The 23,839-nt window shown below is 48.6% G+C and overlaps 2 protein-coding genes across 4 annotated transcripts in view; one reads left to right on the top strand and one right to left on the bottom strand.

Moving 5' to 3' along the window:
* The window catches only part of GSTZ1 (glutathione S-transferase zeta 1), a 106,949-nt gene that overhangs the window by 46,413 nt on the left and 36,697 nt on the right, over positions 1-23,839 (top strand). The window lies entirely within an intron of this gene.
* VIPAS39 (VPS33B interacting protein, apical-basolateral polarity regulator, spe-39 homolog) lies at positions 9,823-23,702 on the bottom strand. Of its 2 annotated transcripts, XM_086749074.1 has the most exons (20): positions 23,627-23,702; positions 23,391-23,483; positions 22,774-22,876; positions 21,340-21,483; positions 20,410-20,448; positions 20,010-20,074; positions 17,311-17,367; positions 16,516-16,608; positions 15,871-15,904; positions 15,375-15,477; positions 15,259-15,286; positions 14,999-15,072; positions 14,383-14,458; positions 13,667-13,801; positions 13,079-13,120; positions 12,587-12,676; positions 12,110-12,196; positions 11,478-11,567; positions 11,067-11,171; positions 9,823-10,794 (listed from the first exon to the last, which is right to left on the bottom strand). In XM_086749074.1, the coding sequence occupies exons 2-20, from the start codon at positions 23,481-23,483 to the stop codon at positions 10,774-10,776; spliced, it is 1,479 nt and encodes a 492-aa protein (XP_086605200.1). In that variant the 5' UTR covers positions 23,627-23,702; the 3' UTR covers positions 9,823-10,773. The 2 variants fall into 2 exon arrangements, with proteins under 2 accessions (XP_086605200.1, XP_086605201.1); XM_086749075.1 differs by lacking the exons at positions 21,340-21,483; positions 23,627-23,702 and having other exon boundaries at positions 23,391-23,538.

Genomic DNA, 23,839 nt, shown 5'->3' with positions numbered 1-23,839 from the left:
CAGATTCATGCAGCAAAGCCCATCAAAATCCTGACAACCATGATTTTGTTCTAATAATAAAAAATCTATTGCTGCTCTATTCTGTTACCAACCCGACTACGCCGAAGACACAGCTGAGCAGGAGGATGATGATCAGCGGGGTCAGAGCAGAGAGGGGAGGCAGGCGCAGCACCTTCAGGACGTCCCCTGTTGTTCGTAGAGTGAGCTCTGGGTCCTTTCTCTCTCCTCCACTCCGAGCCACCTCTGTTTATACCCTCAGCAGATTCGGTGAAAGAGTACTGACTAGACATTGCTGCACGCATGGCCAGGCCATGTAACAAGGCCTGTCAAATATGTGCTCTGCAGGCTAACAGTGGTTCTGTTTTGTAAACTAGCGTAGCATATAGAATTTACATCAGTTAGCAGCGTTGATAGTGCCATGCAGTTGTGTTTTTTTGCTTAGCCCAATTTATTTAGCATAGCTAATGCCTGGGCACTTGCCACACCAGGTGCAAAGATTGAAGCAGCAATAATTTCACTTGGTTTCCAAAATTCTCTGTTGTCTTGGCAGTCAGAGTCAAAGCTATATGTGCTTCGTTTTATGCTGTCTGGATTTTGATATGTTAGTGCTTGCATGATTACACCATGCTGTGTCATTGTGATGTATAGGTCTTAAAGCATTTACAATCATTACCCCTCTAGTAACATTAGCTCCTGAATAGTTAAAAAGTAGACAGAAGTCCATCTTTACTGATCCCAAAAGTTCCATCTCTTGTAGTTCAGCACTCAGCACTCATGGCTGCTGTAGTTTTACACAGAGTTGCCGCCCTAGCGTTATCGGGCAGATTGACCAAGGATGTTCTGAGAGGGCTATTTGCAGATGATACAGACAGACAAGTGGTATTCTGTCCTGTGGCGTTAGCCATAGTTACCCATATGTTATGCCTCTCTGTCACAGAAGTCTAAATGGTGTGAACACTGGAGCATATGCCCATAAAAATTATTCCTGCTATTAAACAAGGTGTTCTCATTGTTTCTTCCAGCTGAAGAGCATAGGCTTTCTGAGACAGGCACCGCTTTTTGTGTGCATTGCTATTGGCTCTCCCAGTATCGAGTGTTGTGTCTTATGGACACCTGTTTCAAACCAGGAGGTTACTGGCATTCGTTGCATTCCCCTGTAACGGTCTCGATGTTATTGTTCAAGTCCTCCTCATGAACAGCACTGTTGTCCAAATTCTCCTTGTGACGGCTCAGGTCAGGCTGGATGCATCATGCTGGAAGCCATCTGGTACTGTTACCTGTGGAGACACAAGCATACCCTCACCCCCATGTTAATAGCTCATATGGACCTTCCCATTGTTGCGTCTGTAATGATTTTACCCATACTTTCGCCTTTCGGCCATTCTGGTCTCCTGTTCCTAAAGGTAAGAAATGCTTCAGTATAGGGGGATTTTCCTCTTGCTCCCGAGGGCTGAGAAAGTTTAACGTATATAGTGCTTTATTAACCCTGTTCTGCAGGGATTCGTCTCTCATTCCCCCTTTTTGTTTTTCCAACATGGCCTTGAGAACTGCATGAGGCCACTCAATTATCGCTTGACCTTTGGGGGAGTGTGGGATTCCTGTAACATGAGATACATCCCAGTGATGAAAAAATTGATGCGTTTTCTGACTAGTATATGCTGGCCCATTATCTGTCTTTATATTATGTGGTACACCCAGGGCTGCGAATGCACCTATGAAATGCCGGATTGCATTGCAGGATTCCTCCCCAGAGCAGGCAGTGGCTGACATGGCATGAGAGAATGTATCAATAGAGACATGTACATATTTGTATCGCCCAAACGGGGAGATGTGTGTAATATCAGTTTGCTAGAGCTGCAAAGCAGGTAAGCCCCTTGGATTAACCCCGTTGTGCCTAATGGTGGCAAAAGGTTGACAGTCCGGACATGTTTGTAGGATCTGTCGTGCCTCTGTCCATGAACGTTGAAATTGTCGCTTCAATGCTTTCGCTGATTGATGGTAGAATGCATGGGATGCCGTGGCTTGCTGCATCTTATTTGGGACCGGAGATTTCCGAAGGGGTAGAGTGAGCTTATCAGCACGATTATTTCCTTCTGTAATAAAACCTGGTAAGTTAGTATGGCTACACACATGCAAAATATAAAAAACATGATTTCTATTATCAACTTCCTTCAATGCTTTAAAGAGAGAAAATAATTGTACATTATTAACTTCCTTTAGCCAGGCATATTCAAGACATTGCACGACCCCACAAACATATTGTAAATCAGTGACCAAATTAAATGGTGTTGTCCATTTTTTAAAGACTGTTATTACTGCAGATAATTCTACAATTTCCGGTGAGCCTGTCACTTTATGCACCTCAGAGTGCCAGCCACTGTCGTCTTTCCAGACAATAGCAGCTTTTCCTGTTTTTCCTGATCCATCTGTAAAGACTGTAAGTCCTTCCACTGGTGTAGAGCGACACCGAGGTCTGTGTTATAGAGGAAGGTCTTGTAATGTAGTCAAGAGTCTATGCGAGGGATAATGGATTGACACTTGTCCTGTGAAGCCTAAGAGTGCATTTTGTAATGCAGTACTATTGGTTAAACTCCATTCTAAATGGTCTTGCGTGAATGGCTCTTCACCTTGCAACATCACAATCCATTTTCTGCTTTTGCACAAAACCATAGCAATCATTTCAGTTCTAGTCACAATAGTTTTTGAAGGCTGATGTGGTAGAAATACCCATTCCAGTAAGATCAAAGGATCCTTATGTTGTTTCTCATCCCATTGTGCTATTAGACCCAAAGGTAGTTTTGCATTATTAACAATTATTAACATAATCCCTATGTCTGCATTGCAGCGATGCACCTGTCGTGACTGGATCACCAGCTCCACCTGGGCCAGAGCTTTCTGCACATCGGTTGTTAACTGTCGGGGCAAATTTAAGTTAGGATCCCCTTTTAGCAAATTAAAAAGAGGGAAAAGTTGAGTGTTACTAATACCCAGTAAAGGGCGAATCCAATTTATAGTACCCAGTAATTTTTGGAGATAATTTAAGATTCGAATCTCTGTTTGTAATACAACCCATTGTGGTTGTATAGTGGACGCAGAAATTTTCCATCCCAAATACTTCCAGGGTTGCTCCTTTTGGACTTTTTTTCTGGAGCAATCTGTAACCCGTCCGCAGAAAGTGCTGTCCTTGCCTCCTCAGTTGCTCTTGTCAACAGGTCAGGGGATTGGCCGGCCAACAAAATATCATCCATGTAATGATATATTAACATTTGTGGATACTTGAGCCTTAGCTCAGAAAGGGCCTGTGCAACATACATCTGATAGATAGTGGGACTATTCTTCATGCCCCGAGGCAGAACAACCCGATGATAGCGCTTCATGGGTGCAGCCTGATTGATTGACGGGACGGAAAATGCAAATTTTGGCCCGTCCCTTTCTGCTAAAGGAATAGTGAAAAAACAGTCTTTTAAATCTATTACTACAATTGGCCAATTGGTTGGAATCATGGTAGAGGACAGGAGCCCTGGCTGGAGGGCTCCCATGCTTTCCATTACAGCATTTACCTGCCGCAGGTCATGTAACAGTCGCCAATTTCAGCTTTTCTTCTTTATGACAAATACAGGCGTGTTCCATGGGCTTGTGCTTGGGACTATGTGTCCCGTCTGTAATTGTTCATCAACCAATTCATGTAATGTGTGGAGCATTTCTTCTGTAAAGGGGCCACCCAGACAAGTCTATCTGTTAACCATGTAATAGAAACAGTGGGCCGCACCGCAGTGACCCCTAGGCAAAATGTGGTGTACTAATTTTTACCCCCCACGATGCCAAAACGTCTCGTCCCCATAAGATAAGTGGAACCCTCACTGCATAAGAGCACGTGGTGGAGACTTGTCCGTCTGGACCCACCACTTGTATTAAGTCGACACTCTGATAGGACGTGGTAGTCCCTCCAATGCCTGCTAATCCAAAGGCTACAGGTTGTACTGGCCACGAGGACCGCCATTTAGTGAATGATATTACAGTGACATCCGCGCCGGCACCTATCATTCCTGACATTGTAACAGCAGTTGGCTTGCTCTTTGAGTTGTGTACTGTACATGTCAACTTAAGTCTTTGCATTGTTACCGGTTGTACCCACAAGGCTGCGGGGCCCGTGGATCCAAAACCTCCATCTCCCCTTTTTTTATCTTCCGTGTTTAAAGATTGCCCCTGAAAAGGTATCAGTTGGGCTATCTGAGCTCCTGTAGGTACAACCATCGGTGGCGAAGGAGTCCAAACCATAACCTGAATTTGTCCTTCGAAATCTGCATCTATTATTCCCGGTAAAACAAATAATCCCTGTACAGTCGTGCTCGATCACCCCAGCACAAGTGCACTTAGGCCATTACCTACGGGTCCTTTTGCGTTTACTGGTATTTTGTAGACCATGGAATCTATGATGTTTGTTGTGTCGAGGGTGGCCACATCCAGTCCGGTGCTACTGGCAGTCCCTGCTCGGAGGTGACTGCACCCACTTGGGAATGTTGTTCAGGTACTTGTGTCTGCACGCGCCTGCGACTCGCGTTCTCTCCAGAGTTTCCTGATAGTGACCTTCCTTCCTTATCCCATTTGGATCGGCATTGGTTAGCATAATGCCAGCCCTTTCTACATCGAGAACAAATTCCTGGGCTATGCCTTCTGGACTGTGTTATTGATGGTGTTTTTTTAGGACAATCACGCTTAAAATGTCCTGCTTGCCCACATCAGAAACAAACCCGATTATTCACCCTGATGGCAGCGAAAGCAGCGGCCATTGCTTCCATCTTACGTTGTACCGTGCCCACCCTTTGACACGCTTCCATCATTTCAACAATAGTGGGATTTCTCAAAGGCTCCAATACTCGTTTACAGTCAGCATTAGCATTTTCCACAGCTAACTTCGTTAGTAATGCTTCCCTAGCCATGTCGTTTTCTACCTGTTTCTCGATTGCCTCCTTCAGCTTATCAATAAAAAACATATATGGTTCGTTAGGTCCCTGTCGTATAGAAGTAAAGGGGACTGTTGCCTTCCCGGCATCGGGTGTTTTTAACATGGCTTGATATGCCAGCTGACAAGATTGAGCCAGTATGGCTGAATTCCAACGTGCTTGTAGTTGGGGGGTCTGCAATGGTGCTTCTCCCATTAATTGAGGGATACCCGCACCCCTCAATGGGTCATCATCCGGCCTCTCACAGTTTTCCACCGCTTTCATTTCACATGCAGAACGCCAGTGTGATTCAAACATTACCTTCTGAGGGGGTGTAAATATGAGGGCTGCTATTTGCTTTATATCAAAGGGAGAGAGTTCGTAATTAAACATCACGGAGTGTAATAAGCCTTGCGTATAAGGTGAAGTGAGACCATAGTCCAGCACACTCTTCCACAGCTCTTTTACCAGCCCAAATTCTATCCCCTTGTACTCAGATCACCCCTCAGGAGCTGTTATGACCGGGCAAGCCAGTTGTTGTGCCAGATCATATTCCCCCTCCCTTTCCGCCCGCTCCTTAAGCTTCTGCCAATGCTGACAGGGATCAGGATTCCCCACTGTAACAACGGGCTTCACATCCGCTGACAGTTCTGCTGACACGGGGGGTGCAGAGGGAGAAACAGGCACAGCGGGAGGTAAGGGAAGTTCAGGAAGCAACGGATCAGTCTCGTCAGAAGAAGGCATAGGCGGCACAGAAGGAGGGGCAGGGCTCATCGCGGAGTCTCCCGCCGCAGCAGTAGCTTGGTCAGCCTTAAGCTGTTGCAACAAATCTAGGATTAAACGCCACGTCGTTAACAGCCCGCTTGCTGCCGTGTCTCCATGTGAAGCGGCATCAAAAAGGATCTGTCCTGCCTTTTGCCATGGCTCAATATTAAATACCACTGTTGCATCTTCAAACACCCCCTTGCTCTTTAGCCATGTAAACAGCAAACGTAGCTGCATCTCATCATACTTTAGCTCATGCCTCCTGAGGATTTTTACAAAAATTCTAACAATAGATTTCTCCTCGGCTGACATTGTGAAGACCCCATCTTCCCTGGCTGCTCACCTGTCTCCGTTGCGCAGATTTAGGTCTCGGGGACCACGGCTCTTGTCTCCGCCACTTTATCGTTGGTCTCGGGGACTGCGGCTGTTGTCTCCGCTGCTTTATCATTGGTCTCGGGGACCGCAGGTCTTATCTCCACCACTTGCAGCTCTTGTCTCCGCTGCCTTTAGCGGCTCTTGTCTCTGCTGCTTTTTCATCCAGCCAGGGGCTGCCACCGGTCGCTCTCTTTCTGTGAGTTAAGGTCCCTGTTCGGGTGCCATTTGTGACAATAAAAACATGGACTCTGTGGATGGTGTTCCAGAGACCTTTATTGTTAGTCAGCATTAGTCTTTTATACTCTAAGTTACATGCAAAGCGCACACACTTAATTATCTAATTTAATTGGTAGCAATATACTGTTCATGTGCCTTATGCTTCATTTGGATTGGTTATAATTTTTTGGTTGTCTTTACTATTTTTGCCTTTGGTATTTCCTTATCTTGTTCTAGTTGCTGGTTTTTGTTATTGAGCAAGCGGTGTTCAAGGACATAGCCTAAATTCATCAATGTCAAACAGCTGCGTTGCACTTTCTGACTCCACAGTGGCCTCTGCCGATAATCCCAACCTTCACGCCGTGGCTGTTCCCCAAGGAAATCAGTAAACGCTTCTCAGTCCCACTCTGCCTGGGGAAGCAGAGAAGCTGGCATCAGCCCAGGATGAGCCACCGTTTCTCCAGACCATATGTGGCCCTACCCCTCCAGGAAGGGTCCCATGTCACGTGCAGTGGATAACACATCCCAATCCCACTCCTTGCATCCAGCCCAACTCACAGCCCTGCTCTCCAAGGAGGTTGCCAGAGAGGCAGAGGCTGATGGCTGCAGCCTGGCACATTACAGCATCTGTAGGCCTTGGGGCTAGACCCTAGGGAGCATGGTGTCCGTATCCCAAAACATACCACCCATGCTGAGGCTAACTGCCCGCTGCTCAGCAAAACGTGACACAGGCCCATCACTGGTCCCTCTTCTAAATCCTTGCTGGAACTTGGCACATCAAAGTTTCTCCCTGACATAACTGTGTCACCCAGCCAGCACATTTTACTGACAGTGAGGAGCTCGCTTCCACCTTACTTCAGGTTGTGGAGAAGTTTGCGGAAGAAAATGGCATGGGCACACATGTTTAGAGTCAGCCCCTTGCTGCGCCTCATCAGATACATCAGGGCCTCCTCACCTTCTACTGCTTCATCAGCCTGAGAGGACTTGAAAGGCTGTATAATGTCCCATGTCTTGGCCCAGAAGGCAAGCATCGGCAGCGAGGATTTAGAAGAGGGACACGGCCTCCACCCACTCAGCATCACAGTCCATACCAGCACCTGTCAGGGCTGTAGCTGCAGCGTGAGACCCCTGCCCTTCCCAGGGTTTGTCCTTGCTGACACAAGACCTAGAAAAGTGGCTGATCCCCACGCGCAACACAGCCACCAAGAACAAGATGCATCAGTGGACATCTGAACCTGTGCTTTCTCTGACACTACATTTCTCTCTGACACAAGTCCCAGCTGGACTTCAAAGCCCAGCCACATGCAAGCTGCTGGCACAGCACTTGGGACAGTCATCGTTGGAGATGCTCCTGGGCTGGAAGTAATAAGAAAACCAAATCTTCCCCAAGTGGTTCAGTTTTCCTGTTCAAAGCTACATTTTCATTCACCCTCAGCTTTCCTAGGTCAATACTGTGCCTCCTGCCCTCCCTAGCTGAGCAGCCTCTCAGCTCCCTCTCCCTGCATGGATTTGCTATGAAGTCCTCGTGTCACAACACAGCCAGCTCAGCAGTGTCCAGGTGCAGGAACCCTTGCTCAGGACCTGCCTTATGGCTTGATGAGAGCTGCAAGGATGCTTTCAGGGGTACGAGGCAATCATCAGAACAACAGAGTGACTACGACTAGCCCAGAAAGCTCTCAAAACCAGAGCAGCTGATGCCCTTTGCTATGGAGGTGGTGTTTCAGTCAGCAAAGGTGCTGAGGATTCAGAAATGGCCAGAGCTGCACCTCCCAGCCCTGCCTGCTTCAGCAGAGGACAGCTTGGTGCACCATGTAGCCTGATGTGAGGCAAATGTACAGTGCTCTTGGCCAGAGCAGGACACTGCTGAGCAACCTGAATTACTTGTGTCCCCTGATGGAACTCAGAGCATGCTTCAGTATATCACAAACATGCACTGGAGACAGAGAGAAGCAAAAACTGGCCTGTTCCCTAAGGCTCTGTGCAGCGCATCCAGCTCCGTAACAGCTCCCGTGGGGTGAGACGCACCAGCTGGGCTGAAACGCCCTCAGCCAGGCGCATCAGGGACAAAAATGACTTCATGCCCCATTGCAAGCAGTTGGAGTCCTGTCTTGCACTGTTCATCACCCGCAACCCACTGGTGCATCCAGTGGTCCTGCTTTGCTTGAGACATTGGCAGTGCCCATACCCACAAGTCAGAAGCACTGCAGACTGCACACCGAGATCAGCAGGCATAACCAGACCACGTCTCCCCTGCTGCTGGACTTATACATCCCCTCATACATCTGTATCGTTGGTCATACCACAAGAGGGGCATCCAGGACTCATGCTTGGAGAATACAGGTGTGAAGATTTATTTTATGGCTTCATCAGATTCCTTCAAGGGTACATTCAGCTTCTGTTGCTCCCTGGCATAAATCCCAACAGTGATAACCATTCCAGTTCCTACAACCAAGCAATGTTCTGGCCTGGGGCATGTGGGAGAGCCTGGCAGCAAACCTTACCCTAGCCAACAGCATCCTGGGTTGCCTTAGAATGAATGCTGCCAGCAGGTTAAGGAAGGTGATCCTTCCTCTCTAAATCCAGAGTGCCATGTCCAGTTGAGGGCTCCTCAGTATAAAAGAGACATGGACATACTGAACAGTCCAGCAAAGGGCCACTAAGATGTCTAAGGGACTGGAGCATCTCTTGTATGAGGAGGCCCAGAGGCAGGACTGTTTAATCTGGAGAAGGCTCAGGCGGCATCTTATCAATGTGTGTAAGTATCTGGTGAAAGGGAATGAAGAAAAGGGACCCAGGCTCTCTTCAGTGGTCCCCAGTGATGACAAGAGGCAGTGGGCACAAACTGAAATGTAAGAGTCCATCTGAAGACAAGAAAATATCTTTTTACTATGAGAGTGACCAAATTCAGGAACAGGTTGCCCAGAAAACCTGAGTTGTCTCCAGCTGTGGAAATAATGAAAACCCAAATAGACAAGAGTGCTGGTCTGCCTGTTCCAGATGACTCTGCTTGAGCAGAATTGGACTAGATGATCAAGAGGTCCCTTACAACCTAAATCACAGAATCATAGAATCTTTAAGATTGGAAAAGACCTCCAAGATCATCAAGTCCAACTGCCAACCAACCACCATGCCTACTAAACCATGTCCTGAAATGATTCTGTGTGGAAAAAACCCCAAACACCAACAGAAAAAAACGGAGAGTGCACAGTACAGCAGGGAAGCTGGAACCCAAACCTGCCCTCAGACCGGTACATTGCTACACATAACCTTCACCTTTGTGTCACCACCACTGCAGCAGCAAACTCTCCTACAACAGTAAAATTAATTCATCTGTGCTGATGGCATTGAAGGTGTGAAATAAGGTACTGCTGCAAGGAAAGTCACTCCATGCTGACATGCACTGTGCTTTTCAGGACATGAGAAAACACCCTGCATACTCACTTTACAGGAGGTGTGATAAATTGCTGAGGATTAGCACAGAGAGTGACAAAGTGCTCAATGTGGGAAAGAAATAAACAGCCCATGGAGAAAGAGACAGCTTTATTTAAGGAATTGAATTGAGGTCTGGAAGGACAAAGCCAGCAGTTGCCTGAGGAGGTGTTTTACTGAGAAAGTGCAATTCAATCCTTCTTCCTGGCTTAACGCTCTCAGAGAAAAGAGCTGCTGGGGCCAGCAGGTTTGTGCCAACTGAGAGGGGTCCCTCCTTGCTCTCCATCCAACCCTGTAGGGCTCTGACCAGCTCCATATTAGGCGCCTGGTTTTCCCTGATAAAGGGATATTCCAAGAGCTGCAGAGTGCCAGCACAAGGATACTGGCAGAGGCTGCTGTCCTGGCTCTCTGCAGGAGTTCATGCAACACCTCTTTTCCTAGGGTGAGCCAGAACAAATCAACAACAACAACAACAAAAAAAAAAGAAAACAAAAAGAAAACAAAAAAAACCACAAAAACAGAGCTTTAAGGTGCAGCTGGCTCTTTCCCCCAACACGCTCTTTGATGCAGGGAGAACACAGTCCAGTAGGCTTTACTCCAGCCACAGACGTGACTGGTGATGACCAAGCCAGCTTGGGTGTTACAGGGACTGGTCAGCACTGTCTGGTGGAGAGACCCACAACTGTGACTGACTTCCTCTTGTGAGTGTGCTCTGGGCACCACCCAGAGCAAACGTAATCTTGCTGTACCCAGCAACTTCCTTCCGTAAACAAAAGCAATGCCTGGTTTATAGCCAAGTCAGAGAATCAGATTCCAAAAAGAATCATCCCTGGTGGATCAGTACCATGGCTTCACTGGCTACATTGGAGCAGCTGCCTTCAACCAGCCTGAATGCCGCTGTCCCACAACCCACCAGCACCCACTGCCACTGACGAACGTTGATCATGCAATTAGTAACAGAGTTGCTCTGTTGGCACTGGACTGGGTTTTGCAGTTTCCTCTTTCACTGGCAAGGCAATGGCCAAGCAGGCTGCTTCACAGGTGCTCAGTTCTTCCATCGGATTTGCTAAAAGACAGAACAAGATACAACTAACATCAGCGCTGGACACAGATCCCTCAGGGGCCAGGTTAGTGAGTCCTAATCCCTGACAAGGACAACTATGGCCAGAGGATGCTATTTCTATCAGTTTCACCCTTCATTCTTACACTGAATGCAACCTCAAACATAAGATTAGCTTCCCAGCAGGGATAGAAAGTATGTAGGACAGCCTGCCCTTATATCTAATCTACAGCCATTTCTCATGAGAGTCTCTGGAAAAAAAAGTAGGTGTTCCTTACCGTGTTGTTGAGAATGCTGTTTATCTTCTCTTCTTCTGCAGAGCCTCGCTCCACCTTGCATTTATATGCTGTCAGCTGGATGCGATCCTTTAGATCCCTGTACGTCTAGATAAACGGTAAAACCAGCACCCAGCTGAGCGAAGGAGACACTTCCACAGTTAGATGGTGCCCTGTAGATGAGCAGGGCAGCTCTTCAATCCCCCCTCAAGTTCCTACCACAGCACAAACACTAGGAGCCACTGTCCTGGCTCACTTGGCTTCCACTCAGAACTATATCACTGCTCCCAGGCCACAGAGATAAACAAACTCCACCAGGCGCATGACAGCAGTGGCACATTGGAGAGCACAGGAAAACCAGGAAGAAAAAGCAGGCTCTTGTCCCATCGCATCACATGCACAGCAGCGACCTACCTCAATGACAACATCATGGCACTTGTATTTGGTGGCGAGGTTTAAGCGTGTCTCCACATCCTCCACCAGGCGCACGTACTCCTGCAGCACCTGCGAGGGAAGGAAGAGCGTCTCAGCTCCCTTCTGCAGGTACCTCCTGCCTCGTTCTCTCATCCCAGTGACAAAAACTTCCAAGGTCGCTGGTCACACAGACTTGACCCCTTCCTTCGTAAGGCAACTAGTGACCAGGACAAGGCTGCTCAGGACCCCAGAGGCACTAAAGCTTTGCTCACAAAGCAGAGAGTCCTATGCTACTTTGTTCCTATGGATCAGGTTAACCATTGCCAGCCAGATAAAGCATAAGAAAAGATAATGTCGCAAACAAAGGCGGCAATGCACCATGGAGACAGAGCTCCCAGACAATTCTAGGCCTGCTATCCCTCTTGCAGTCAGACCTAGGACCCAGACCTCACTACCTTCAACTCCTGTTGAAGCATGAGTCACTCAGCTGAGTGTTGCACCCACCCAGCAGAGCCAGCAGCTCAGCAAGCTGTTCTCCCACTCCCAGTTAGGAAGCAGCTCACTTGGGGAACCATACACACCCCAAATCCCAACAAAGAGCAGGAGGACATATGCAGTGGTTCCTTGCTCACCTGCACAGGAGCACTGTTCCTCTGCAAGATCTCCACCACCCGGTGGAAGCCAATAGGTGCCTTCTTCTTGGTGTAGCCCAGCCAGTTCTGAAATGAAAGGCAAATCCTATGTTAATCCTAAAGGGCAATCCCTCCAGCCACAATAAAATGTTTTTTCCCCAGTGCCAGCAACGTATGCTACCAGCCACCACATGCACCACTGGCAGAGCCCTTCATGTGGTGGCTGATGGCAGGCTGGCAGCAAACCCTTTGGTAACAGAGCACGAGGGCAGCCCCCTTCTCTGGCCTTGTTGCTGCAGCCAAGCCAGGCCCAGCAGAGATCTTAGGCAGGGAGAGGAGGAACAACACCCTGCAGTAGAGGTGCTGGGCCCTGCTGAAATAAAACCAGTCTGTCTGGTAACTCCAGAACAAGCCAGCTATCAATAGTAGATATCAGTACCTGGAACTGAGTCCCCAGCAAGGCTTTTTGCAGCTCACCTTGGTGGTAAAGAGGGCATCCACATCATCCCAGGCTCGCAGCTTGGCACGGGCAGCCAGGGCAGTCAGCACATACTGCTTATCAGGAATCTGCAAGGCAGAAAGCTGCAGTCAGAGCGATAGCACAGCTCAGAAGGCCTGTGCAAGTTGGACAGGAATAGCATGTGCCCCTAGCCCTGCCAGGACCCACATCAACAGCCAGGCAAGGAGGTGAGATGCTGCTTGAGTCCAGGGCCAGCACTGCAGAGAGCAGGAGCTGGGGATTTGCAAGTGCTGCTGCAGCCAGGGTGCACCCAGTAAAAGCCTCGACATGTGTCCCACTTGCATTTCTGAGACTCCAGAATGGCCCTGCTGAAGGAGGATGCCATGCCCCACTCCCTGTCTCAGTGCCAAGCCCCTCAAACACCTCCTATCCAGCCCCCTGCTAAATACAATTTGGGTGCCCACATTTTCAGCATTTAGTGCTGCCACAACAGCAGGAGACTCACATACCTTAAAAGTTTTCTTCAGGTTGCTGGGGCTGCTGAACGTTCCCTAGAGAGAGCAGACAAGTCAGTGCAAACTCAGCAGAACAGGCCACGGGAGAGGTTCAGACACCTGTTGTAAGGCATTTGCCTCGCAAGGGGTGAGTCTCCCCAAGTTTTTACTGCTTTTTGCTCACGTCAGTGCCACAGAAGGAAACAGCTGACAGAAGAGAGCAACTATCCCATTCCATTAGCTCTCTGTTTTGGTTTCCCCTACATCCTCAACTGGTGTACCTCCAGTACTTCCACAACCAGGATAACACATCTCAGCCTCATGGGATTCAGGGCCAAAGCTGGCTCCTTGGAGCAAGAAGTAATCTAGGAGTGGACTCACTGAGAGGCTGTCCCAGTTTGAATGTCCCATCTTAGGGCACAAAAGAAAACTCCAGACTGGTCCCAGATGGACAAGGGGAGCTGAGTTCCTCTAGGTCTCTCTGAGGGATCAAATAGGACTTCCCTCCCCTTCTTTCCTTAACATGCCCCAGCTCAACCACCCCACATACTGAGGGCTACAGGGATGAGATGTAACCCTTCTGTTTTCCCACATCATCCTCACCTCAGCCTCCCTGTAATGGTAGAAACAGGAATAGAAGAGGGTGGTCACTAGTGGCATGTTGAGAATTGAAGCCTTGCGAGGATATTTCCGAAATATCTCTGACTGCCCAGCCATCTCCAAATGCTGATCATTGGCCTGTGGAAACAGGAAGATAGAGAGAGTGAACATGAGCCAGGGAAGCTGCCTGACCTAGCTGGGGTACAGAGACCTGGGGAGAGTATTGGGATAGCAATGCAAAAGCACAGCCTCAACAAGCCTGTTGTGATAGGACAAGGGGTAATGGTTTTAAAATAGAGGGAGGTAGGCTCAGACTGGATGTAAGGAAAAAAAAATTTACAATGAGGGTGATGAACACTGGAACAGGTTGCCCAGAGAGGTGGTGGATGCCCCATCCCTGGAAACATTCAAGGCCAGGTAGAGCGGGGCCCTGAGCAACCTGATCTGGTTGGAGATGTCCCTGCTCCTTGCAGGGGGGTTGGACTGGATGGCCTTTAAAGGTCCCTTCCAACCCTAACGATTCTATGATTCTGTGATTCTATGCCATGAAACCTCAGGTCTGGTATTTCACACATATGCCTGGCACAGCAGCTTGGACAGCAGTTAAACTACACTAGCCAGGGCAGGCTGGTTAGATCTAAACTGGTATAGGTTAGGGACAGAGAGAGATCTTGCAGCTAGTCCCAGTCATGTCCTGACCAGCAGAGAAGATTTCATACCTCAATGATGATCTGTCGCTCCAACAGGGTATAATGGTCTTGGATGTGGGAAGTATCCTCAGCTGAAAATGGCAGCCTGGCCAGACATGGAGGAAGGAGACACTGTCAGCAGCTCTTAACACAGTACACTTAGAAGGCCGCTCTTCTGTACCAAACCTGCTCCCCACAGAGAGAGATGTGGGAACACCTCCCATTCTCCCCAGCCTGAGTGGCTAGTAGGTACTCAAGCTTCTGCCCCGCCGCCCTCTCCAACTAGCTCTCTCCTAGACATGCTCCAGAGAAGGTAAAATTATGTGGCATGTCGTACAGAACAACCTAAAGCTGATGCTACCAATTTCCTCAAGTGCTCAGGCACCCAAGCTTTCATCTTTCACAACCTGAAGGGTCAATGATCAGAAGGTCTCTAAAGCATCTTTGCCCCCAAGTAAGCAGCAAAAGCTGCTGGATTGGTGATCACCACAAATTTTCCCTCTGTGGTCTAGATTGTGTCCACCACACCTCACTTCTACTGAGACAAAACCAATGTCAGTTTGCAAACTACATAAACTGTGGCACTGGGACAGAGGCATAAATTTACTACCACCTTCTGTGAAGCACTTCTTGCATTTTTTCTTACCCAATGCAGCCTTTCAGAAATTCCCTCCTTTTTTCTACATCCTGGATGTTCAAATGCTCCCGGTACTGGGACAGCTGGATGGAGAAGGAAAAGAAGCACAGTCTGTTCTCATGGATTTGGGAAAGACAGGATTCCAGAGGGCAAAATGGGGATGCAAAGCTCTCGCCTGACTACCAGACACCCTGCAGACACTCTTCCCCCTGCCCACTATACTCCCTCTTCACCGAGGAAAGGGAGCTTCTGCTCCTGGGAATACTCACAGCAACTTCCTCAGTCCTGTCTAGGAACCTGCAAAAGGGAATGAGCAAGCATTAACTTGGAGGCAGGTTCCTAGCAGCGTGCTCAGCCCCACCACAAGACTGGGCAAAGGCCTCACCTGAGCAGATCCAGAAGCAACTTCTGCTCACCCGTCTCTTTGAGGAAATGGATCAGATGACACAAGGCCACCTGCCGCACCTCCAGCTCCCTAAACAAGATCTCTACAGGAGAGAGAGATATGGACTTGCAAGCCATTGGCAGGATTCAACAACCTTATCCCATCTCAAAGCGGAGTCTTGGAGGCTGGAGCACAGAAGAGCCCACTCACTAGGCTGCAAGCTGAATTCACAGCAGTGTGCTACCCCTACAGATTCATTTTCATTCACCCCATCACCACTACCACCTACCGCTGCTTAAAGCTCTGGGGTTCTCTGGGGCCTTCATGGGCATCACCATCCTCCCTCCCATGTTACACTCACTGCAAAAATATTCAATGCTCAGTAAAGTAGCAATACCCCAGATGGTATGGATGTGACTTGCACCCAGTAAAAGAACTAGCCCCTCTGCCCTTAACTGAAACACAGTACAGAAATTCCGGCCCCAGTCACACTTACCTCTCCTTAGCGTCCGTTTCAGGAATATCAGGACCTGTGAGCACAGAGAGGAAGCTCTCAGCTGACCAGATCAGTCTTCATGAGAATTATGACACACAGAGAGCAAACTGGTCAAGGCCTAGAGATGCTTTTGCAAAGGGCCTCTGATGACACAGCTCCTACAGCACTGAACTGAATTCTGCTACCCACTAGACACAGAACAAGCAATAAGCCAGGGCTGCAGCTGCCTGGATGTCTGCCTAAGCTCCTACTCTGGAGCTTAGATAAGTGAGACCAAGATTTACAAAGAAAAACCTTTCCATGAGAGATCCCAGGGCTTAAGACCCAGATGAGGAAAGCTCTGACACAGCATTGGCTGCCTGATGCTTTGGAAGCCAGATAAACCGGAGAGGCCCCTCAAATCTGTGCTGCAATGAGCAGATTAAACCTCAGCCCTCAGGAAGCTGCTGCAAAGATGTGTAAGGCTGAAGGATCAGGTTCCTTGTTATTAACCTGACATTAATTCTGCAGAGTGGAACTTCCAGTCTTAAGCTTCAACACTTTTCGGTAATTTCCTGATTTTAAGTAAAGAACAACCCGCCATCTTGCAAGATTAGGAATCAACTGACTGCATTCACACAATTCACATGCCCCAGCAGGACTCACAGCTGTAATGACATTCCCATCATGCCCTGCCACAGCTTCATCCAAGAGCACCAGCTTGTCCTGCAAGGAGCGAAATCTCTCTAGAGAGCAGACCTGGAGATAAAAGAGGTATAAGTAGGCACATGGGACATCAGATAATCCCCAGGCTGAACCAACCCCCAAAGTACTACCCCAATTCTTGCCCCATGAGCCCTTCAGAAACACGATTAACTGACCTCCCAACCCCAGAAAACTTCTCATTTAGCTAAAATCATGTGCTGCATGATCCCTGCGACTCTGTCCACAGGGGTTGCAGAGTTAGTTCTCATTACTGCCCAGGCTAGGAGAGTAGACATTGTACATTCAGCACAAATACCCTTGTAACAAGGCAAAATTTCCCTCCACACCACAAACCACCAGCCCCGACAGGAAAAAGGAACTCTGCAGGGCCCCTTCCACACAGGAGGCCAGAAAAGTAGAGTTGTAAGACTCTTCCTCCCTTCTTCTTACCCCGTAGTTGTGGTCTCTCTCAGCCTTTAGTTCACCTCAGCCTTTGAGGAGAAACATGCAAAGTAAAACCACAAGCTCCCTGCATGCTCACTGCAAACTGAGGCAGCTGAGACTAAGATTCCAGCTCCAGTGTAACAAGATTGCTTCTGTCTTCCTCCCTCTCTTTACCATTAACTAAGAATGGAAGTAAAACCCCACACCCTCAAATTTTTTCCTGGAACAGCCAGGAGCATAGGGAAGTCTAAAGCAGTTTAGGACCACCCACCCTCCATCTCTTGCAAGCAGGTAAGAGTGGAAAGTCCTTACCTTGCCCCTCTGCATTCGCCTAACTGTATCTTTGGGGCTCCAATCATTGCTGTAATCCTGCCACAAGAAAAAAAAAAAGCTCTTGAGCCTCAAGAGGCCAAATCATGCCAGCAGGCCCCAAGCTGCTTTCTGCTTGGGCTGGATCAGAGTGATGGCCCATGTGTAGCTTCTCAGACTTATCATTCAGCTGTTCCAGGGGGATTGTTAGTAGGATGTGTCCCTACAGTGTTCAGGTGCAGACATAGGGCCCTCAGACTGTGTGCTGGTGGGGAGGGAAGACAGAGGCTCAGACGTTAACACAGAGTCTTTCTACTGCCTCAGTAAGGTCCGTTATCCTATCCTTTATAAGAAGTGAATTTCAACAGGGTGTCCTCCTTGCAAGTTAAAGGTCCATTGTGGCTTTCAGAAGAACAAACAAAATACACGCAAAATTGACAAATCCAAAACTGAGGGGGAAGGAGTCAGTTTCTTGTTACAATTCAGACAAACTTCTGCTGGTGAGCCTTCCACAGCAGCGTGGAGAACGCAGGGACAATAGCCTCAGGCAAGTGCCTGGAGAGTCGCACAGTACTAGCACAGTGTGACAAGCGCAGAGGCCTGTAGCAAGACCATCTTAAGGTAATATGCTACTGCTGCTGCCATGACCAGAGTTCTTCCTCTGCAGCCACAGTGATCTGGAAGCACTGGATAAAAAGTGGCAGTGGCCTGAGCCACTCCTGAATTCCAAGAAGGGACCTTCCGAGGCACTCGAGCCAGTGGTTGTAATTCAGCCTTTTGCCTCAAAACAGCCAGAGAAAAGGAGTAACCAGAACCAGCTCTGAGGACATTGAATAGTAAATTAATTGAAGACTTAATGAAAGCCTAAAGAAAAAAAGGGCTGACCGAGTCCCCCAGTCCAATTATGCACACAAGTCTCTCAAGTCAATGCATAGCAAGTGCCAAATGTCTGAGCACCAGTGTTCCCTCCAGCACCTCTGGCCAGAGGCAGCTCCTCAGCCTGTCACTGTCAGGACACCGGTTCAAAGCTGCCACTAACTCTCCCTTCTTTGTTCCACCCCACTTACAATACTCCTGCCTGCTTTTAAGGGGCTGTACAACCCTTCTCCTTCCTGCTTCACTGCCTCTGCAGGCAAAGAACAGAACACAACAAGGCACACTTATTTCTCCTGCTGTGCTTTCAGAAAGTGCTGCCTGTTAGGTTATGTGATTAATGGCTAATCAACATGAACACACCAACCTGGTGAGGATCAGATGGCCAAGGGCAAGTGGAGAAAACCCAGTAACCTCATCAGTGCAGTCTGAGCACACTGACTTGGCTGCTCCTTGTCACCATCAAATGAGACAGATTAGGTTGTTATCCATCGTGTATAAACCCTCCAAGATGAGTAAACCAAAGAAACTTTCCCCAAACACCATGCAATCCTAAAGAGGCACAGGACTTTACTGAGACACAGGGGAAAAAGAATCATAGGATGTTTTAAGAGGGTTGTGTAAATATGCAAGGCTTATTATAGAAGTTTACAGGAAAGATAAAAAGCAGGGAAGGGGAGGAATCAAAATGAATTGGGCAGGAACAAGCATGGGAAAATAGAGGGAAAAGGGGCCCTAGGGTGCCAGCCAAGTTTAAACAAGTTGCTAGTTAGTGTCCCTGTCTGACTGAGCCCTGCAATGGATCACTGCAGTCTGTCTTATGTTCTCATTAAATTCTATATTTAACCACCTTCTGTGCGTGTGGGCCCTCTATTCCAAGATATGTGTTCGTATGAACGCTAGTGAACTTCAAGCTCAACCAGCCAGTGAGTAGAATAAGTATTCTGAATATTGGGAACCGGAATGGGACCATGAACCCTAGGGGCTCAAGGGTCCAGGTGCCAGCAACTGGAGGAGACTGGGGTCTGGGATTCAGCTACGAAACAAACTGGATGTCTAAGAACAGCTACTGGAGAGACATATAGAGTGTGCGTATGTTCCACTAGTGGAATTCAATCCTGGTCAGACAGAAAGGAGGCTCAGGATCAGGCTTGAGTGTTGTGTGTTTATGTGTCTGTTGGCAAAGGCATTGGTTTTTTGTCTGTGTTAATCTGTGTGGGCAGCTGTGTTAGTGTTCTGTATGTGTGTATCTGTTGGGAACACGTGCTCAGTCCTGTTACTAGCTGGACCTGGGGACATGGAACCACAACCTCACACCTAGTAGGAGGAATCCACCCAGTCCCAAAATCCACTAGATTCTGCAACACCTAACACTGCCCATCTGGCACAAAAACATTTCTGCCAACTGGAACTCCACCACTGTGCAAGTCCCTCTGTGCTGTCCCAGTGATTCACAAACAAGAAATTTAGAAGCCTTTAGATATAAAACATTTTAAAAGCACACGTGATGCCAATTCATCTGACCTAGCATGAAAACAGCTTACAGGCAAAGTACTATTTAGAAATCCTTTCACAAAGACTGCTGGGCCATTTATTAGGAGAAGGAGTAACTAAGACCCCCAGCAAAGCTCCCTACTTCTGAGCAAAAGCAGAGAACACCTCAATTACTGTGAGGCCGCATTTTGCAGCTCCCTGTCCTGCTCCCTGTCCTACTCCCTGCATTGCCCTCTGCTGTCTGAAACAGCATTTAATCACTTTCCATGAAACCAATACCTGGCAGTACCTGGCAGTACTCTGATCTCAGCACACTACACACACAGGCTGCTCACCTTGTACTCAGCTTTTGGTCTGCGCAGCTCTGGGGCGTAGTTTTTAACTCCTGTGTCAGAGAGGGCTGAGAGGGAAAGGCAAAACTGAGTAACACATAAAAATCCTGATTCACACTCACTTTAAAAACCACCCTTTTCTTTGTTTTCAGGGCAAAAGACCCAAACTCAAACACCAAACACAAAGTTGCTCTAAACCCAACAGTTGTCAGTTGTACATAAGCAGATTATTCCAAACCATCATGCCAACTCTTTCACTTCTTTGCTGAATGCCTTTTGGACAACCCATGATTCAGTTTCCCTTTCTGCAACAAAAGGAAGACAACACTTCCCTTTTTTGGAAATATTTTGGTTTACATAAATCGGCACCCCTCCCAAAATGAGGCAAGGATTCAAAACTTACCATCTGAAAGGGACTGGAAACTTGGAAGTTTGTTTCGTCCTGAAATCAAAATAAACACTCATGAGAGACTGTCTCTTCACCAGCAACATCTCTTGCAGAGGAACACAAGCCTACACTGCAAGCCAGCGTGCTGCAGCTACGCCACTGTAGAACAAACCTCTGTCCACAGTGATTCACACTACACTGGCATCACTGAGGCTCATGTGCTTGCAGTCTGAGGCTTTTAAGTTGTCTGTGGCATCACAAACTACATCACGCCCGAGCCCTATCTTCTCTCTTATTGCTGAAGCCAGGAGAGGTTAGAGAGCCTCAATTCACTCATCTACCTGCAGAGCAGAGGCTCAAGTACACAGCACTGCTTAAGCCATGGCAACATGGAGAGCTTTGCTCATCAGGGCTGCAATTTGAATGCTTTTCTTTCTTCAATCAAAGTTGAGAGTAAAAAAACAGCTCAGAGAAAGAGAGACAAAGTAAAAGCTCGTTTGTTGTCTGGCTGTGAGACGTCAGAGCTGAACTCTTGCAAGCTGTGTACATCTCCCCATGGGCTGCTGCACAGATCCCCCCACAACCAGCTATGCTACCACTGCTGCTACCATGTGCTTGCCGAACCAACTACAACATCAACAGCAGCCAGGTGAGCTCCAAATAAAGGATAATCGACCTGTCTTCTCTACAGTATTGAAAATCAAATCAGGGTCATGCGGGTCAAGCCAGTCCCTTTGTAGCCTTTTCCACCAAGCAAACAAATTGCTGTACAGTGCTGTGCTTTACTTTGTTGTTCTGTGGAACGTGGCTTTTAAGAAGCTATAATCTCCAAAGCCTCCTCCCATACCACAAGAGCATGCAATCTTCTGCATCACATAACACAACTGTCCCTTGACACTCTTGAGGGAAAACCCATTTGTCCATATTGCAGATGAGGAACCTCACCTTTGAATAGGCTGCTTAGGGAGTAGGAGGAAACTTGTTTGGGAAAAGCAGCGTAGGAGGAAGAGCCCTTCTGTAGGCTGGAGTCTCGGCTCTCCAGCGAGCTAGTGCTGCTGGAGGCTGTCTCTTTGATAGACCAGGAGATACCTATGTGCAGACAGAGGTCATTTATAACAGAGAAAGAGAAAAACAGTCTGTAAAGAATGATCTTAGGGCACAGCAGGAATGTTACTAAGTGTATCCTGGTCAGTTCTGCACAAGCACATCCTGATAACTTTGACCCTCAGCACTAAGCAGACACAGTGCACAGAATCCCAATCTTGTGTAACACTGCTTGTTAAACAGTTACACATTGTTCTCCAGGAATGGTTGACTTCAGCAATGCTGTACAGCTGGCTATGGCTTATATAAAAAAATACATAGACCACCCAACATTTATATGTTGTTGTGTAGGGTAAAATATAATCTGTGCTCTAAAGGTACAGAGCAAGACAGAGAATCCCTGGCTTACCCCAAATTACAGAAGCATAAGAACATACCTTCCTGAACACTCGAAAACTAAGACAGTTTTCCTCCCCACACAGACAAAACAGCTATCAACATGCATATGCTTCTGGCAACAACGCATATGCCTCCCTCCTGCTTGCTTGAGATGTAGTTTTCCCTTCTTTTCATGCAGCTGCACAGCACACACATTTTAGGACAGGGTGACAGAGCGAAAGAGCCGATAGGTAAAGACCTTGGGTGGGAAGAGAAACGGCCTGAACCAGAGGGAGGAGCTACAGCACAGGACAAGAAGAACAGACTCTTTGATGGTCCTCTAGGTGATCCAAATGTAAATTTTCACTGTTTGGCGTTGCCTAGCAAGTGCCACCTGTTCTGTGGGTCACGAACTGCAAAGCACAGCAGACAGCATCATGTGTGGGTCATGAGCTCGCTCCCATCACCACTAGAAACGCATTTGCTTAATGCTTACCATTCCCTTTCAAACTTCAAGCGTAAGAGTCAGTCTACAAACACACACTAAACCTTGGAATATCTCCTTAAAGTGCTGTGGGGACAAAGCACAAGGAACTTTATATGGTGCCATTTCAGGCAGCAGTGTGAAGGAAATGATCACCTAGAATCCTGCAAGCCAGCTAAGCATGATGAATATCAAGCCATAACCTCCAAAATATCAGCTCTAAGCTGGGCTACATATTGGGAAAAACACAGCAAATTCCCTCCACTTGCCTGCACTCCTCTTGCTTTCTTTTCAGTGGACCCACAGAGGTAAATCAAGTGGCTCACAACATGACCTGACGAGACTTGAATTAGATTAGATATGCAGGATTAGATAGCAAGTAGTACTCCTGGCCTCCATTAAATGATGCAACTTAAGCGGTAATTTTGAAATCCTTCTGTCTCAAGGACAACTTGCAGTACTTCCGCACTTACTTCCCACAGGTTCTCCACTCCAGCTAACTCTCTCAAGGTCATCATCATCATCATCATCGACAATATCCCGAAGGCTATTCACTGCCCGTTTGGATTCCTTTAGCTACAGACAAAAGAAAGAGCTTGTGTAAAGACCACCAGTGTTGCAGAGTGCGCTTTGTTTCTCACTACCTTCAAACAATCTCCCTCAGAGCTTTGAATACAGCTTCTTCAGCTTCCACTGCCTCTTCTGGAGGAGGGATTTTACACCTGTAGGTGTTCGACAGACACAGCAGCCCTTCCTCATCACAGGGAATCCAAAGGCCACCGACACTGACACCTCCACAGGCACTGACAGCTCAGGAAGCAGGAGATGTAGTTTAGTGCATGGGTGAGGAACAACGGTCCTCATAAAATTTTGGATTGGTTAACAGGAGGGGCGAGATGAGAGCCGCTGGTGGCCTCCACACAGGGCAGGAGGTGAGCATCCACCCCACGCACGAAGCACAGACCCTCAGCGAAGCGCAGGGGCCGAGGCCTGGGCTGAGACAGCCACGGGGGGGGGGGGGGGGGGGGGGGGGGGGGTGGTGCCTCACGCCCAGCCGCGGCGGCCCGGCAGACCCAGGGTCAGACTCTACCTGTGAGAGCTCGTCATCCTCATCGTCGAAGGTGAAGGCCCGGAACTTGGAGCTGTGCCAGTACTCCTCCTCGTCCGCCCTCGCCCTGCTCATCTGCAACGGCACCGCGCGGCTGCCTCAGGGGGATCGCCACCCCGGCCCCCCGCTCCAGGCCCCGGTCGCGATCCCTGCCGCTGTCCCCTGGTCCCAGCCCCGCCTCTTGGCCCCGCCGCCGTCCCGGTCCCGGTCCCGCTCACCTTCCCGCGCCAGGCACGGCCACCGGCAGGGCAGGAAGGGCGGCCGCCGCGCAGGGCACGCCGGGAGGTGCAGTCTCCCTGCCGCCGCCCGGCCCGGCCTTTCCCCGCTCGCGCACTACGAGTACCGGCGTGCCCCGCGCTGCCAACCTGGGCCGGACTACAGGTCTCAGCGGGCCGCGCGCAGCGGTGCGGTGCCTTGGCCGGTCGCCGAGG

The sequence above is a fragment of the Chlamydotis macqueenii genome, chromosome 5 (assembly GCF_036417535.1).
Source record: "Chlamydotis macqueenii isolate bChlMac1 chromosome 5, bChlMac1.mat, whole genome shotgun sequence".
Taxonomy (NCBI): domain Eukaryota; kingdom Metazoa; phylum Chordata; class Aves; order Otidiformes; family Otididae; genus Chlamydotis; species Chlamydotis macqueenii.
Note: the sequence above shows the minus strand (reverse complement) of the source record. Positions and strands in the feature narration are given on the sequence as shown.

Excerpts from the sequence above, each read along its gene's own strand:
- VIPAS39 (XM_086749074.1), bottom strand. The coding sequence starts at position 23,483 with ATGAGCAGGGCGAGGGCGGACGAGGAGGAGTACTGGCACAGCTCCAAG. Across the intron at positions 15,073-15,258 it reads ACAGGACTGAGGAAGTTGCT|CTGTCCCAGTACCGGGAGCA; the intron begins GTGAGTATTCCC and ends TTCTCCATCCAG. Across the intron at positions 10,795-11,066 it reads ACAGCATTCTCAACAACACG|CAAATCCGATGGAAGAACTG; the intron begins GTAAGGAACACC and ends TCTGTCTTTTAG.